Source organism: Panthera pardus, unplaced genomic scaffold (genome assembly GCF_024362965.1).
Source record: "Panthera pardus isolate Hobbes unplaced genomic scaffold, ASM2436296v1 HiC_scaffold_13, whole genome shotgun sequence".
In the NCBI taxonomy this organism is placed as follows: Eukaryota; Metazoa; Chordata; class Mammalia; order Carnivora; family Felidae; genus Panthera; species Panthera pardus.
In genome coordinates this window covers 14,197,446-14,209,474 of record NW_026526688.1, presented here as the reverse complement: position 1 = coordinate 14,209,474, position 12,029 = coordinate 14,197,446, and the positions used below count along the sequence as shown (strand labels likewise).

Genomic DNA, 12,029 nt, shown 5'->3' with positions numbered 1-12,029 from the left:
TGTGATCTCGTTCGCCTCTGTATCTGTCACAGTGTCCCAATAAATAAATATTGAATGAGTGATGGATGGATGAGCGAACGGTCACTTCCTTTTCTGGTGTTACATTACAAAGTACTAACAGAGAAAGCGTGGAACCTTAATTTTAAGGAAGAAAGGCGAGGTATGAGGAGTTGATTGACATTCTAAGGGTACGCAGAGACAATAAATTGAGAGCCTATACGTATTTGAGTTTTATTTTACCCGTTATACTATAGGACGAGACCTTTGTTTGAATACAGATTCAATAGAATGTAAAGGTTTTATGATGAATTCCTTCCTCTAACTCCTAGCAATCTATCAAGTTTTTGAAAAAATCATTTATGTGCCAGTTACTTTTCCTTTCACCCCTCTGTGTTTAGATATTTCTCTCAGAACACACGGCTCTCAGTACCACTAATGTAAAAGCAAATGACATCTGCAACACCAATTAAATATTTATGCAATGTAGCACTGAAATGGTAAATATTGTATTATGCTTTCCACTTGTCATTAGTCAGGAGATGTTGCTACATTCTGCAAAAATGATAGCCTAAAACAGAGAAAACAGCGCCGTATTTCACAGAGAAGATATTTATGTCTGGCAGAAACTGGAGTTTAGCTGACTTGAAAGGTATTTCTTACTGTTGTCGTCCTTGGGTGTTTTTCAAGTCAGGGAGATCTTTATATTTGAATGGGAAAAACAGTCCGTTTACATAGAGTATTTCTGGTGGATTTACCTTCGCTGACCTCGTATCAAGCTGAGAGTAAAATACATGATTCCGGGGGGAGGAGGGAAGGAGTGCATTTCCTATATTTGTATTAATTTCTTGAAATTGGTTGTGATTTCTTTTTTACGCGTAGTAATAAATACCAGGAGAAACTCAACACTGGGCATCTTTAAGTTGTGCTAATAAAAAGCAGCAAAAAATTTGTCATGTCCACAAGAGGGGCATGCAGTATACCTCCCTTGCTTGCTTTGGACTCCATTCAGAAGCTACCGACGCAATTATACAGAGGTGATTATAAAGGAACTGAATTTTAAGTGACCTCTCAGCCTCTGCTAGGCTTCTACAGGATATGCAGACACAGAAAACTAGTATTTTCTATACATTTCTACAGTTCACAGCAAAAGTCAGGACAGAGAACAAATATGACAAAATAGCTCAACTTTCTGTGGACGGACACACACACACACACACACACACACACACACACACTTCACCCACACAAAGTGCTGTTCTCAATAAGGAAAAATTACAACTATCTCGAACGGGTCCTTAGTGGATTTTCTCCTTTTTGGATTTATAGAGTCACTGCAGAGTGCTGATAGTAATATGCTTTATCCTATGACTATTTTCCTCCTCTTCTAGAGGCGAACTCTTTCATTCTGACCCTGCGTTCACCACTGAATCAGGTTTAAATCTGTCCTTCATTTCACGTATCCAAGGATGATATAAAATATTGATAGATTGATTTAAAAATTTTAGGTTATAAGCTTCAAGCCTCTAAAATATAGGTAGTCTGTTTTTTTCTCCAATGTGATGAAATCACATTAGTATGATTAAAAAGGTAGCGTTCCACCCCAGACAAAACACATTTTGCAAAAGGTAGTGCAACCAGGAGTTGAGGGAAGAAGGCGTAGTGAGAAATGGTATGTAATACGTTGCTTGGCTGTGTTCTATCACCTAATAAAACAGCAGTTTTATTACGAAGACATGTCCAAAAAGAAAAAAAAGAAGGTCACAACACATTTTATTTTGCCATGTATATTTAAATGGTTGATTTTTCATGAAGCACAAAGCGCTGGCATATTTTTCCTTCTGACCCTGAGCTGCATATATATAGCTGGTACCATAATCAATTTCAAGGTACACAGAGAGGTAAAAATGTTCATAAAATGCAAATCGACACAGAAGTAGGACAGATAACTGCCACAGAATCATAACTGCAATGAACCTAAATCCAACAGGTTATGTTTTGCTAGATCTAGGGAATGCTTATGTTGTTAAACAGCCTTTTTAGCAGCCATGTGACAACATCTATTTTAGGAATCGGTTGGTAGCAGCTGTTCCAAGGAAATAAATAACTACACATGTATTTTTTAAACGAAAAGGAATATTGGAAATGCAGTGTAGTTCTTCGCTTAGCAGCATACGTGAGGAGTCCAGCAAAACCAGGCCGGGCTATTTCTTGTTATTAGGAAATGAGTTAACAAATCAGTCCCTTAAAACTTAAGATCTTTGCACGGGGAAAAAAAAAAACATGGGGGTTTCGGAGGGAAATGGGATGCAACTATTAAACGGAACAGGGTTTCGTTTTTAGAGGTGATGGAAACGTTCTGAAATTGAGGGTGGTGAAGGTTGCAAATCGTGCAAATATATTAAACACCAAGTGAATTGCACACTTTCAATGGGTAAACTGTACAGTATGTGAATTATACCTCAATAAAGCTGTTATTGAAAAAAAAAATGCTGTCAAATGAATTACTGGTTGGAATAAACCGAGCCAAAAATTGATAATACATGCCAGTGCAATATAATTTGGTAAGATTTTTGTCTTCTCTCATTTTCCTTAAATTTAAAGAACGTGTACAGACACTTTTAGTGCTACTCTACTTGGGAAATTATTTGAATTTTCAGACTCTGTCTAAAAGTATATGGAAATGTCAATGAGGTTAAATTAAATGCCCATGATGGTGTCATTGGAAGTCTGACTCAAATCTGCTGTAGTTTTAAATAATGTTGACGTAATTATTCCAACATTTATTTGGACTAAATAACGTTCCAATAATGTTTATGATTTATGACAAGATTTCTGGGCATTTTCTAACATGTGTAGCATCAAGATTTTGGGTTAGCTAGGGGCGCCTGGGTGGTTCAGTCGGGTTGGGCATCCGACCTTGGCTCAGGTCACCATCTCGCGGTTTGTGAGTTCAAGCCCCGCGTTGGGCTCTGTGCTGACACCTCAGAGCCTGGAGCCTGCTTCAGATTCTCCTCTCTCTGCCCCTCCTCTCTCTGCCCAGAGCTTGTGCTCTGTCTCTTGCTGTCTCTCAATAACAAATAAGTGTTAAAAAAGAAAAATTAAACAAAGTTTCGGGTTAGCTCCCACCCAGGAAAAAGAGCCTTCTGTGAGTAAAGCATAATCAAGCCTCCTCACTCATTTATAACTGAACAGAAGCAAAGCCACAGTAACAAAGAGACCATTCCCTTTTTTTTAATCCATTCTTTGGTGAACAACTGTTGGATATTTGCCCCTCTTTATAATTTTAGAGCAGGAAAAGGAAGGAGAATGGGTAAATTCAGGCCCAGAAAAAGGGGGGCAGGTATTTTTTTGATAAGTCAGTATTGCAAAGTATTACCACTGAGCTGCACCATTTGTGGTCCGTAGAATTTTCATTGTGTAAAGACACATCAATGTAAAGATTAAAGCATTATAGAGGACTGTAACTGGGAACTCGGTCATCTAAAGAAAATCATGTGACTCCGCTGAGAAGAATTGCCACGGGTACATGCCTGGACATTTGACTTTTAAAATTGCAATATGGGAGTGCCCGGGTGGCTCAGTTGGTTAAGCGTCTGACTTTAGCTCAGGTCATGATCTTGCGGTTCGTGAGTTTGGGCCCCGCATAGAGTTTGCTGCTGACAGCTCAGAGCCTGGAGCCTGCTTCGGATGCTGTGTCTCCCTCTCTCTGCCCTCCTCCGCTTGCGCCCTGTCTCTGTCTCTCAAAAATGAATACACATTAAAAAAATTAAATCGCACTATGATCAATCGTGGCACATCCAGTCTATTACATATCAGCTATAGCTTCTCAATTCTACTCACTCCTCTATCCCAACACGGCTTCATGCCCTCCCGCCTACACTAGTGTTCTAACGGGAAGCGTCTACACTTGTGCTGTCAATATGGCGGCCACTAGCCACGTGTGGCTGTTTGAGTTTAAATTAATCAACAACAAAATTTAAACCCCAATTCTGTAGTTCACTAGCCACATTTCAAGCGCTCAACAGTCGCATGTGTCTAGTGGCTACTGAATTGGACGGGGCAGAAAGAGACTGTTTCCATCATCAAATGTAACATTTGACAGAGCTGGCCTTGAGCTGCCTACTCAAGGTGTGGTCTACGGGCCACAGCGGCATCACCTGGGAGCCTGTTTGAGACACACACCTCTTATTCTCGCTTCGGATCTCCTGAGTCATAATATGCATTTTCATAGGATCCCCACGTGATTCCTAGGCGCACGGAAGTTTGAGAAGCACAAGTCTGTCTTCAGATTACGTGTTCTGGAATGCCACCGAAGCAACCTGACTTTGAAAAAACAACACCATAGATGATTCTTTTTCATTGCTATGTTTTGGTATCTGTAATTCCTTCCCTATTTTCAGTTCTTCAAAAACCTCAGGGAGGGGAGTATAGTATAGGGGGGGTCCTTGACGCTTGCCAGTCTAGCTTCCGTCATTGACCGGCTGTGTGACTCTAGGTGAGACGTCTCCCTAAGTGGTAGATTCTTTTTGTTAAACGGCTGACAGATTTTTCCTGTTAACTTCATACTGTTGTTGTGAAAATTCAATCAGGCAATTCATATGCCACTTCAGACGCCATGTCGGGCACACCGTGAGGGCGTCACATGTACCACTGTGGGTATGTCACGTTTCTTCCTTCCCATGCTTTGGATGACATCTCCTCAAGGTGATCTCCCGCTAACCATTTTGTCATCGAGACTAGTGAACCAAATTCTTCCTCATCTTTTGGCCATCACCTGCTGGATTGGGTCTTTCCCCAACTTCTTCAGCCAGCGACAGGTGTTTTCCTTTTCTTCTTTTCTTTTCTTCTCTTTTCTTGCTGTTGTTCATAAGGCTCAAACTGCTACGGAAATATGTACCGTTCAAAGAGTGCTTGCAAACATCGTTTGACCATGAGCTTCTGGAAGAAAGAGCTAATTTGAACCTCTAACATGTATCAGAGTGCCCAGAAAAATGTTCACCTAAACCTAATTACTGAAAAACCATAAACGTACTAGAAGAAAATTTAAGTGGTTGATTGATTTATTTAAAGTTTATTTATTGACTTGAGTTAAAATGTAATTCTTGTATTAACAATACGCATGAACTATCTATTGATTCAATTCTCCTTGATGTGTAGTTCGTCAACCATCGTCTGTCACACGTTCAATCCAACCAGATGCGTAAGCTCAAATGCACGCAAATCAAAGGGAGAACGCTTATAGAAGCCTTACTGCCACTATAGAATGTAGCCATCCAAGTCAATTTCACCTCAAAAAACATAGTTTTCATCTTTATTCTGTAGAGAAAATTGCTGTATTTTTGGTTGACAATGAAGCATCATCAGACGATGATTATATTTTCAAACATTAGTTTTTTGTTATTCTTAACAACTAGAGACCCTTACGTGTGATAACATATATTTGGAACATATAAGTACCATTGTAATGACGTATACCTGCCTATGACTCAACATAGTAATTTGAAATATTTTTTATAATATACTGATTTGCAAATATGGTTGATAATAAACTATTTCATGTGTCAAAAAAATAAAGTTCATTTATTCCTTTTGGGGGAGGTAAGGGCAGAGAGAGAGAGAGGGAGAGAGAGAATCCCAAGATGTTTCTCTGCCATCAGCATGGATTCCAACACAGGGCTTGATCCCATGATCCTGGGATTATGACCCGAGCCAAAGTCAACAGATGCTGAACCAAAGGTGCCAATTTAAATGAATTAAAAAAACTCTTTAGAGAGTGAATACTTCATAGGTATAACATGACCATAAGATATTATAGAGAAACATTGATAAACGTGATTGCCTAAAACATTCTATACAACATATGGCAAAACAATTATGAGAAAAATTAAAAATAAATTAGAAAATATATAACATATGTGACAAATGACTCATATCCTTAATGAACACTTGTAAATGAAAGGGGAAAAAAGGAGAAAAGCCCCAACAGAAAAGTGGGGGAAACAGAAGAAACAGAAATGGTCCATGAGTCTGTGAAAAGATTCAGTAATAAATGAGAACAACAATAAAATGCTTTAGCCTAAGAGAATGGCAAGGGTTAAAAGTACTGATAATGAGTAGCATTGGTAGTTGTGTAAACAGGGTAATTTGGCCATGGTTTGCAAAATGTAAGACGTGCCTACCATTTTGGTATATGCTTTCAACGAATTTATTCAGATAAAAAATTTACACACACACACACACACACACACACACACACACACACACACACTTAAATGCATAAGAAAACAGTCACTGCACTTTTGGGACCGAGTGAAACACACCCACTAAATAAAATCAAACACATATGACGTTTCGCAAATGGTAAGCGAGAAAGCTTGGTACCAAATGGATTAACGGTATGGAACTCTAGCGTATATATGCATGGAAAAAATATCTGGAGGGGTATACACCAAGAAGTTAACGTGTGGCTACCTGTGCTCAAAGTTCGCAGCACCCATGGGAATGTATTTTCACTCTCTTTTCCAGCTTTTCCTTATTCTCCGAAATTCTGATACAAACAGGAAAAACAAACAAAACCCATTCTCCTCCCCTCCTCCTTCCCTTTCAGAAAGCTATTCACCGTGACTCTCCCAAGATAACTTTATCGTAGACGAGAGACATGTTAATACTACATTCTCCTAACTTCTCATGACCTTACTGGAAGGTGACAAAGAAAATTCTAGGAGAGAGGTAATTCCTCAAGCTTTTTATTTTATTTTTGTCTTAAGGTTTGAACTTTATTTATATCGACAGTCCATACGAGAAAAGGGACCTCTAAGGGAACGGGGGAACAAAAAGTTTCAGGATGGCAGCACTTTTGTTAAAGGTTGTGAGGTCAATTTGATGGTGACATCGGTCTCCCCATTGATTCTGGGGTTTATCAGACTGATCTAAGCTGGACAGGCAAGGGTTCCTTTTTTCTCCATCCCCGCTTTATATGCACACTCAACAGAAAAAGACAACCTTCCCTGACAGGGGTGTTCTATTCTTGTTTTCAAGGGTAAAGGTGGCTTCTTCAGTCTGGAAGGATTTACCACGCCAGCTGATGAACGAGTCCTTTACCCGATTTAAACAACAAAAACCACATACCTGTCGTACGGAGTATACTGACTATATAAAAAATGTATTAACTGTATTTGCATGTGGGGAAAGAGAAAATCACAGGGACAAGTTTATGAGAGTGGCCGTGGCAGGAATAAAGTGTGATGCAAACCGCCAAACAAGAAAAATGGGCAACCTGAAGAAAAGGAACATTCTGAGTTTTTACTTAGAAGTCTGATACTCTATCAAGTTCACGAAGGGAGCCTTGAAAGGAGTCCAACTCTCACAAATAATAAGGAGCTAATCTCACATTAAAATGCTATTTTTTCCTGCTAGTCACACATTGTAAACAAAACTAAATGGTATCAGAACTGATATCCAAAATATTCAACGGCTGGTGGGGCACAAGCGTGTACAATCCGAAAATATGTCTCACAGCACAGCAACCGCATGGACCCTGACTTCCAGCCCCGCAGAGTAGTTATCTGTCTGTTTGGCATGTACTATGGTAAAAAAAAAAAAAAGTCCCCTACAAACATGTATGCTTAATTTATTACATCCCATTTATGCCCGGTGCATTTCAGAACCATTTAAAATTCCTTAGCAGCACATCGCTGACAGATACAGATAATTTATACAACTAACTAGAAGAGATTCTCTTAATGGCTAGGTATTTTCTAGCTGAATACTAGAAGTTTGTCTCTGAATACCAATTTGTGTTGTGCTACTCCTCATTTACCTAGAGTGTTATGAAACAGCACAGCATTGTGTCATGAGGGCGTGGTTTGAGCATTTTTACGAGGAGGGAGTTGACCCGGATTGGAAAGTAACAAAAAGGTTTCATCTGGCTTTCATTTCTGACGGACAGTGGCTGAGGTGGTGTATGAATCGTGGTCATGAGGATAATGAGGCCGTACCCAGGTTTAGTGGGAAAGAGTGCCCTGATTCATCAGTGATGCCTGCCATCGACAAAGCGTTGGAAATAACGGCACGCAACGTGGCATGTCCTTGCCATCTCTGACTCAATTATCTCTAAAGTTCCTTCATGCTTTGTTATGCTAGATTTCTTTTTTTTTTTTTAATTTTTAATGTTTTTATTTATTTTTGAGAGAGAGAAAGACAGAGAGGGCGGGGGAGGGGCAGAGAGAGACAGGGAGACACAGAATCCGAAGCAGGCTCCGGGCTCTGAGCTGTCAGCACAGAGCCCGATGCGGGGCTCGATCTCGCGAACCTCGAGATCATGACCTGAGCCGAAGTTGGATCCTCAACCGACTGAGCCACCCAGGCGCCCCATTCTGTATTTCTTTCAAATATTGTGATCCAAAATGGCATTTCACTTTCCAAAATATATAATTTATAAGTGAGGGGTACTGTAGCTAATAACAGAAATCGGTTCATTGCAAAAGCATCATACTATTCCACATAAGCTCTGTAATTCTCTTATTCAGTTCTAGAATTTCATGGGCTTCACAGATCGCTTTGTAAACTGGAGGGTGCACCCCTGGCTGCTGTTCTTGTTAGATAAACCATATAGTCGGTGATTAATCTCGGTGGACACCATTAGCATTTCACAGGCGGATCAAAATCCGATGTGGTCATTTCTGACATTAAAAAAAAAGCCATTTCTGATAGTTCGAATGCTCACACCTGTTATGAAACAGTTAAATAAAAGGAATATTTACGACTTCTCTTAGCAGCTTCCATCATTTGGGTTACTATTAAATGAAAAATATGATCAATACTACATCAGAAAAGATGAAAAATCCACATGTATGAATGAGTATGTAATCCATTCATTGTTTTATGGACGCGTGGTTCTCTGGAGAGTGTTGCCGAGTGCAAGATGATGGTCCTGAGTGATGAGTTTTACATTTAGATAGCTGAGTTAGCTGAAAGATGTGTAATATCACACGTAGGAGACAGCTCCCCATTGACTATGCATCGAGGGGGACTCCTGCCTAGAAAGCCTTCGTGCAAGTGCATGAATGATTTTGTGTACGTGAAATGTCACAGAATCATCCATGCTTCGAGAGGGGTAAGTCAAACACAAGTTCACACTCTGGCCTGTGTCCAAGAACATACCTCCTTCTTTGTCCTTCTTTCTCCTTATCTAAGTTCGCTGAAAATCGCTTAAGATGCTCTGCGATTTGCAAGGTATTAACTAACCCCTCCTCCAGAAAACAGACCTCGTAATGTGCTTCCGGGCCACATACCTAGATAAAACCAACAGAACCACAATAGAACAGCCCAACTCACAGACAGAGTAACTGTGCATGTTTGCTCTTACCTATAAAATACGATAGGAGGATTGCCAGGAGCACGGAGACCCCTACAGCACACAGGGCGGTGCATTTCCAGCTACAGTACTTTGAAGACTTCTTGAATTTAAAAGCACTTCTTGACAGGGTGTTTCTAGGTAGTGGCCGAGTAGGCGGCGAATAAACAGAGCCAGATGCCATTGTGTATCCTGGGGTTGCAGTGCTGAACAGTGGCGTTGTCCCTGTTCCTGTTTTGAATAGGAAATGCCTGCGGGACAGGAGAATATCGTCGTGAGATACACATATGTTAAAACGTGGGAGACAGACGCGGCTGGACAGGAGCGCTTCTCCGGGACGTACCTCATATAATTAAAAAAAATCAGAAATTACGGAAAAATGTTAACCAACTCCTAGCAGTGAGTCTGATCAAAGAAACTGATGTGAAATATATATGGCGGTATTTATGCCCACACAGTTTTACTGTCCCTTCGAGGAGATACCTTGAGACACTATACAGTATTCCAAACATACCATTTCCTGCACAAAACCATTCTGGAACCTCCCTGCAGGAACGGCATTAAGAACATACTCACATTTCACTTAAGAACACTACATCTTATTATTTTATAGCTACATGTGTATTTGCTGCTCTCTGAGACCAGGTACTCATATAAACACAAGAATGCATGACCACGTTGATGTCCTGCAGACTGATTTATTTTCTGGACGTCCAAGGAAACATTCTAACCCCAGCCTGCTCTCCCACTAACAAGCACCATCAAGTCTGGCCACAGGCGGCTGGTCAGGTCTCAAGGGATGCAAACTAATTTTATTTTTAGCTTGTGTCAAACATGGCCAGGAAGGGACAGAAAAAGGAAGGAATCACAGAACACTTCTAAAACCAACCTAAATAAATGAAGGGGTCAGTGAAGCAGGTTTGAGATCAACGATGGAAAGACTCTCTAACAACGGAGCTGGATGGCGGTAGCTGTGAAAGTTGTACATTCTCTTTGTCTGAAGGTGCGTGAGCAGAAATGAAATGATCACACGAAAGGGTGCTGTATAAGAAATTCTTTGGGAAAGATTACTAACTTAAGATTCCTATCAACAAGAAAAGTCTCCAAATTAAAAAAAAAACAGCACCATGTTTTTCATGGCTTATATTTCATATTATACCAGTAATTTATTGTGTATTCACTTTGTGTCCTGATGTTTGTTATTACTTTCCCTAATATTATTTTCTCTAATATTTTCCCTTCACTGTTCAGTGAAGTCAACAGACTGTGCTCTCTCTTACATACTCAGGAGGTTATAGGCATTCTGGAACATTCCACCACGGTACAATACAGTTTTTATGAAATATTTGAGACGGTACACAGCTGAATCTTTTAAATATTACTACTGATGGACTTATTTTAATGTATTAGAAAATAAACTGAATATGTCAAAGAAGTTAAGGGGTTAAAAGGACAGAACTCAAAAGTTAGATTGCGGAGGTTCAAATCCTGCTTCATTATTTACCAGGTATGCGCCCTTGGACGAGTTACTTACTTAATCTCTCTCTTTGTTTTGGTTTCTTAACATCTAAAATGGGGATAGTGATAGCATCTACCCTTCAGGAGTTTCACTGCTGGCTCAAAGGAGTTAATATTTACTGTAAAGTGCTTGGAATATTGTGAGCAGAGAAGAAGTGTTTGATAAATACAAGAGGAGTCAAAGTCATGATTTGATGTCTATTACTGCTAAGGTTAATCAGGCATTTAAGTCACAGAGAATCCATTTCCAGAAAATTACTATGTCAACAATAGTGTAGCTGGTGTAGCGAAATGGCAAAAGTCATGAAAGTTTGCCTAACACAGGTACGGCAGACTGAATTCTGGTGTAGAAACCAGAGTTGAGTTTAAGTTCCCGGTCTATCATTTCCTAGACACACGATCCCACAGATGCTCAGTTTTGTTCTGTTTTCCATCTGTGGAACGGAGCTGAGGATTTACTTACCTCACAGGGTGGTAGACCGGTTAATGTCTCTAAAAATTCTGTGTCAACCACGAAATCAGGACAGATGCAAACGATAAATTACTATTCTAATAAATGATACTAGCAGTGGTGTGGTGAATCTGTTTTTCGCCGTGGAAGTACCGTGTAAGGCAAATTTCAAAGTCTATAGCCTGAATTAAATGTTAGGTTGGAAACAGCATTTTTTTGAATCTCCTACCATATTCCCATTCAGCATGGTTATTAAGAATGCGGGCTCTGGACCCAGGCTGTGTAGGTTCAAATCCAAATTTCACCCATAAACAGGCTGGATGATGTAAACTACTCAAATTTTCTGTATCCTGGTTCTATCATCTGAAAAATGGGAATAATAAGAGGGGCTGTTGTATAGGCGTTTTATGAGGGTTAAATATACGAGGGTTAAACACATATGATGTGTTTGTATTAGGATCTAAACACAAGGGAAGTGTTCAATAAACATTAGCCGTTTTTCTTTCCAAAGTCACATTTTGAAACCTACATTATAGGGGCGCCTGGGTGGCGCAGTCGGTTAAGCGTCCGACTTCAGCCAGGTCACGATCTCACGGTCCGTGAGTTCGAGCCCCGCGTCAAGCTCTGGGCTGATGGCTCGGAGCCTGGAGCCTGTTTCCGATTCTGTGTCTCCCTCTCTCTCTGCCCCTCCCCCGTTCATGCTCT

General features: G+C 40.2%; 1 protein-coding gene across 19 annotated transcripts in view; it reads right to left on the bottom strand.

The window, feature by feature from the left end:
• Positions 1-12,029, bottom strand: part of TENM3 (teneurin transmembrane protein 3) — a 1,270,502-nt gene that overhangs the window by 152,421 nt on the left and 1,106,052 nt on the right. For all 19 annotated transcript variants that reach the window (XM_019422144.2, XM_019422148.2, XM_019422152.2 and 16 more), the window contains one exon: positions 9,368-9,606. In XM_019422144.2, the coding sequence (XP_019277689.1) occupies positions 9,368-9,606 (239 nt within the window). The remainder of the gene's footprint in view (positions 1-9,367; positions 9,607-12,029) is intronic.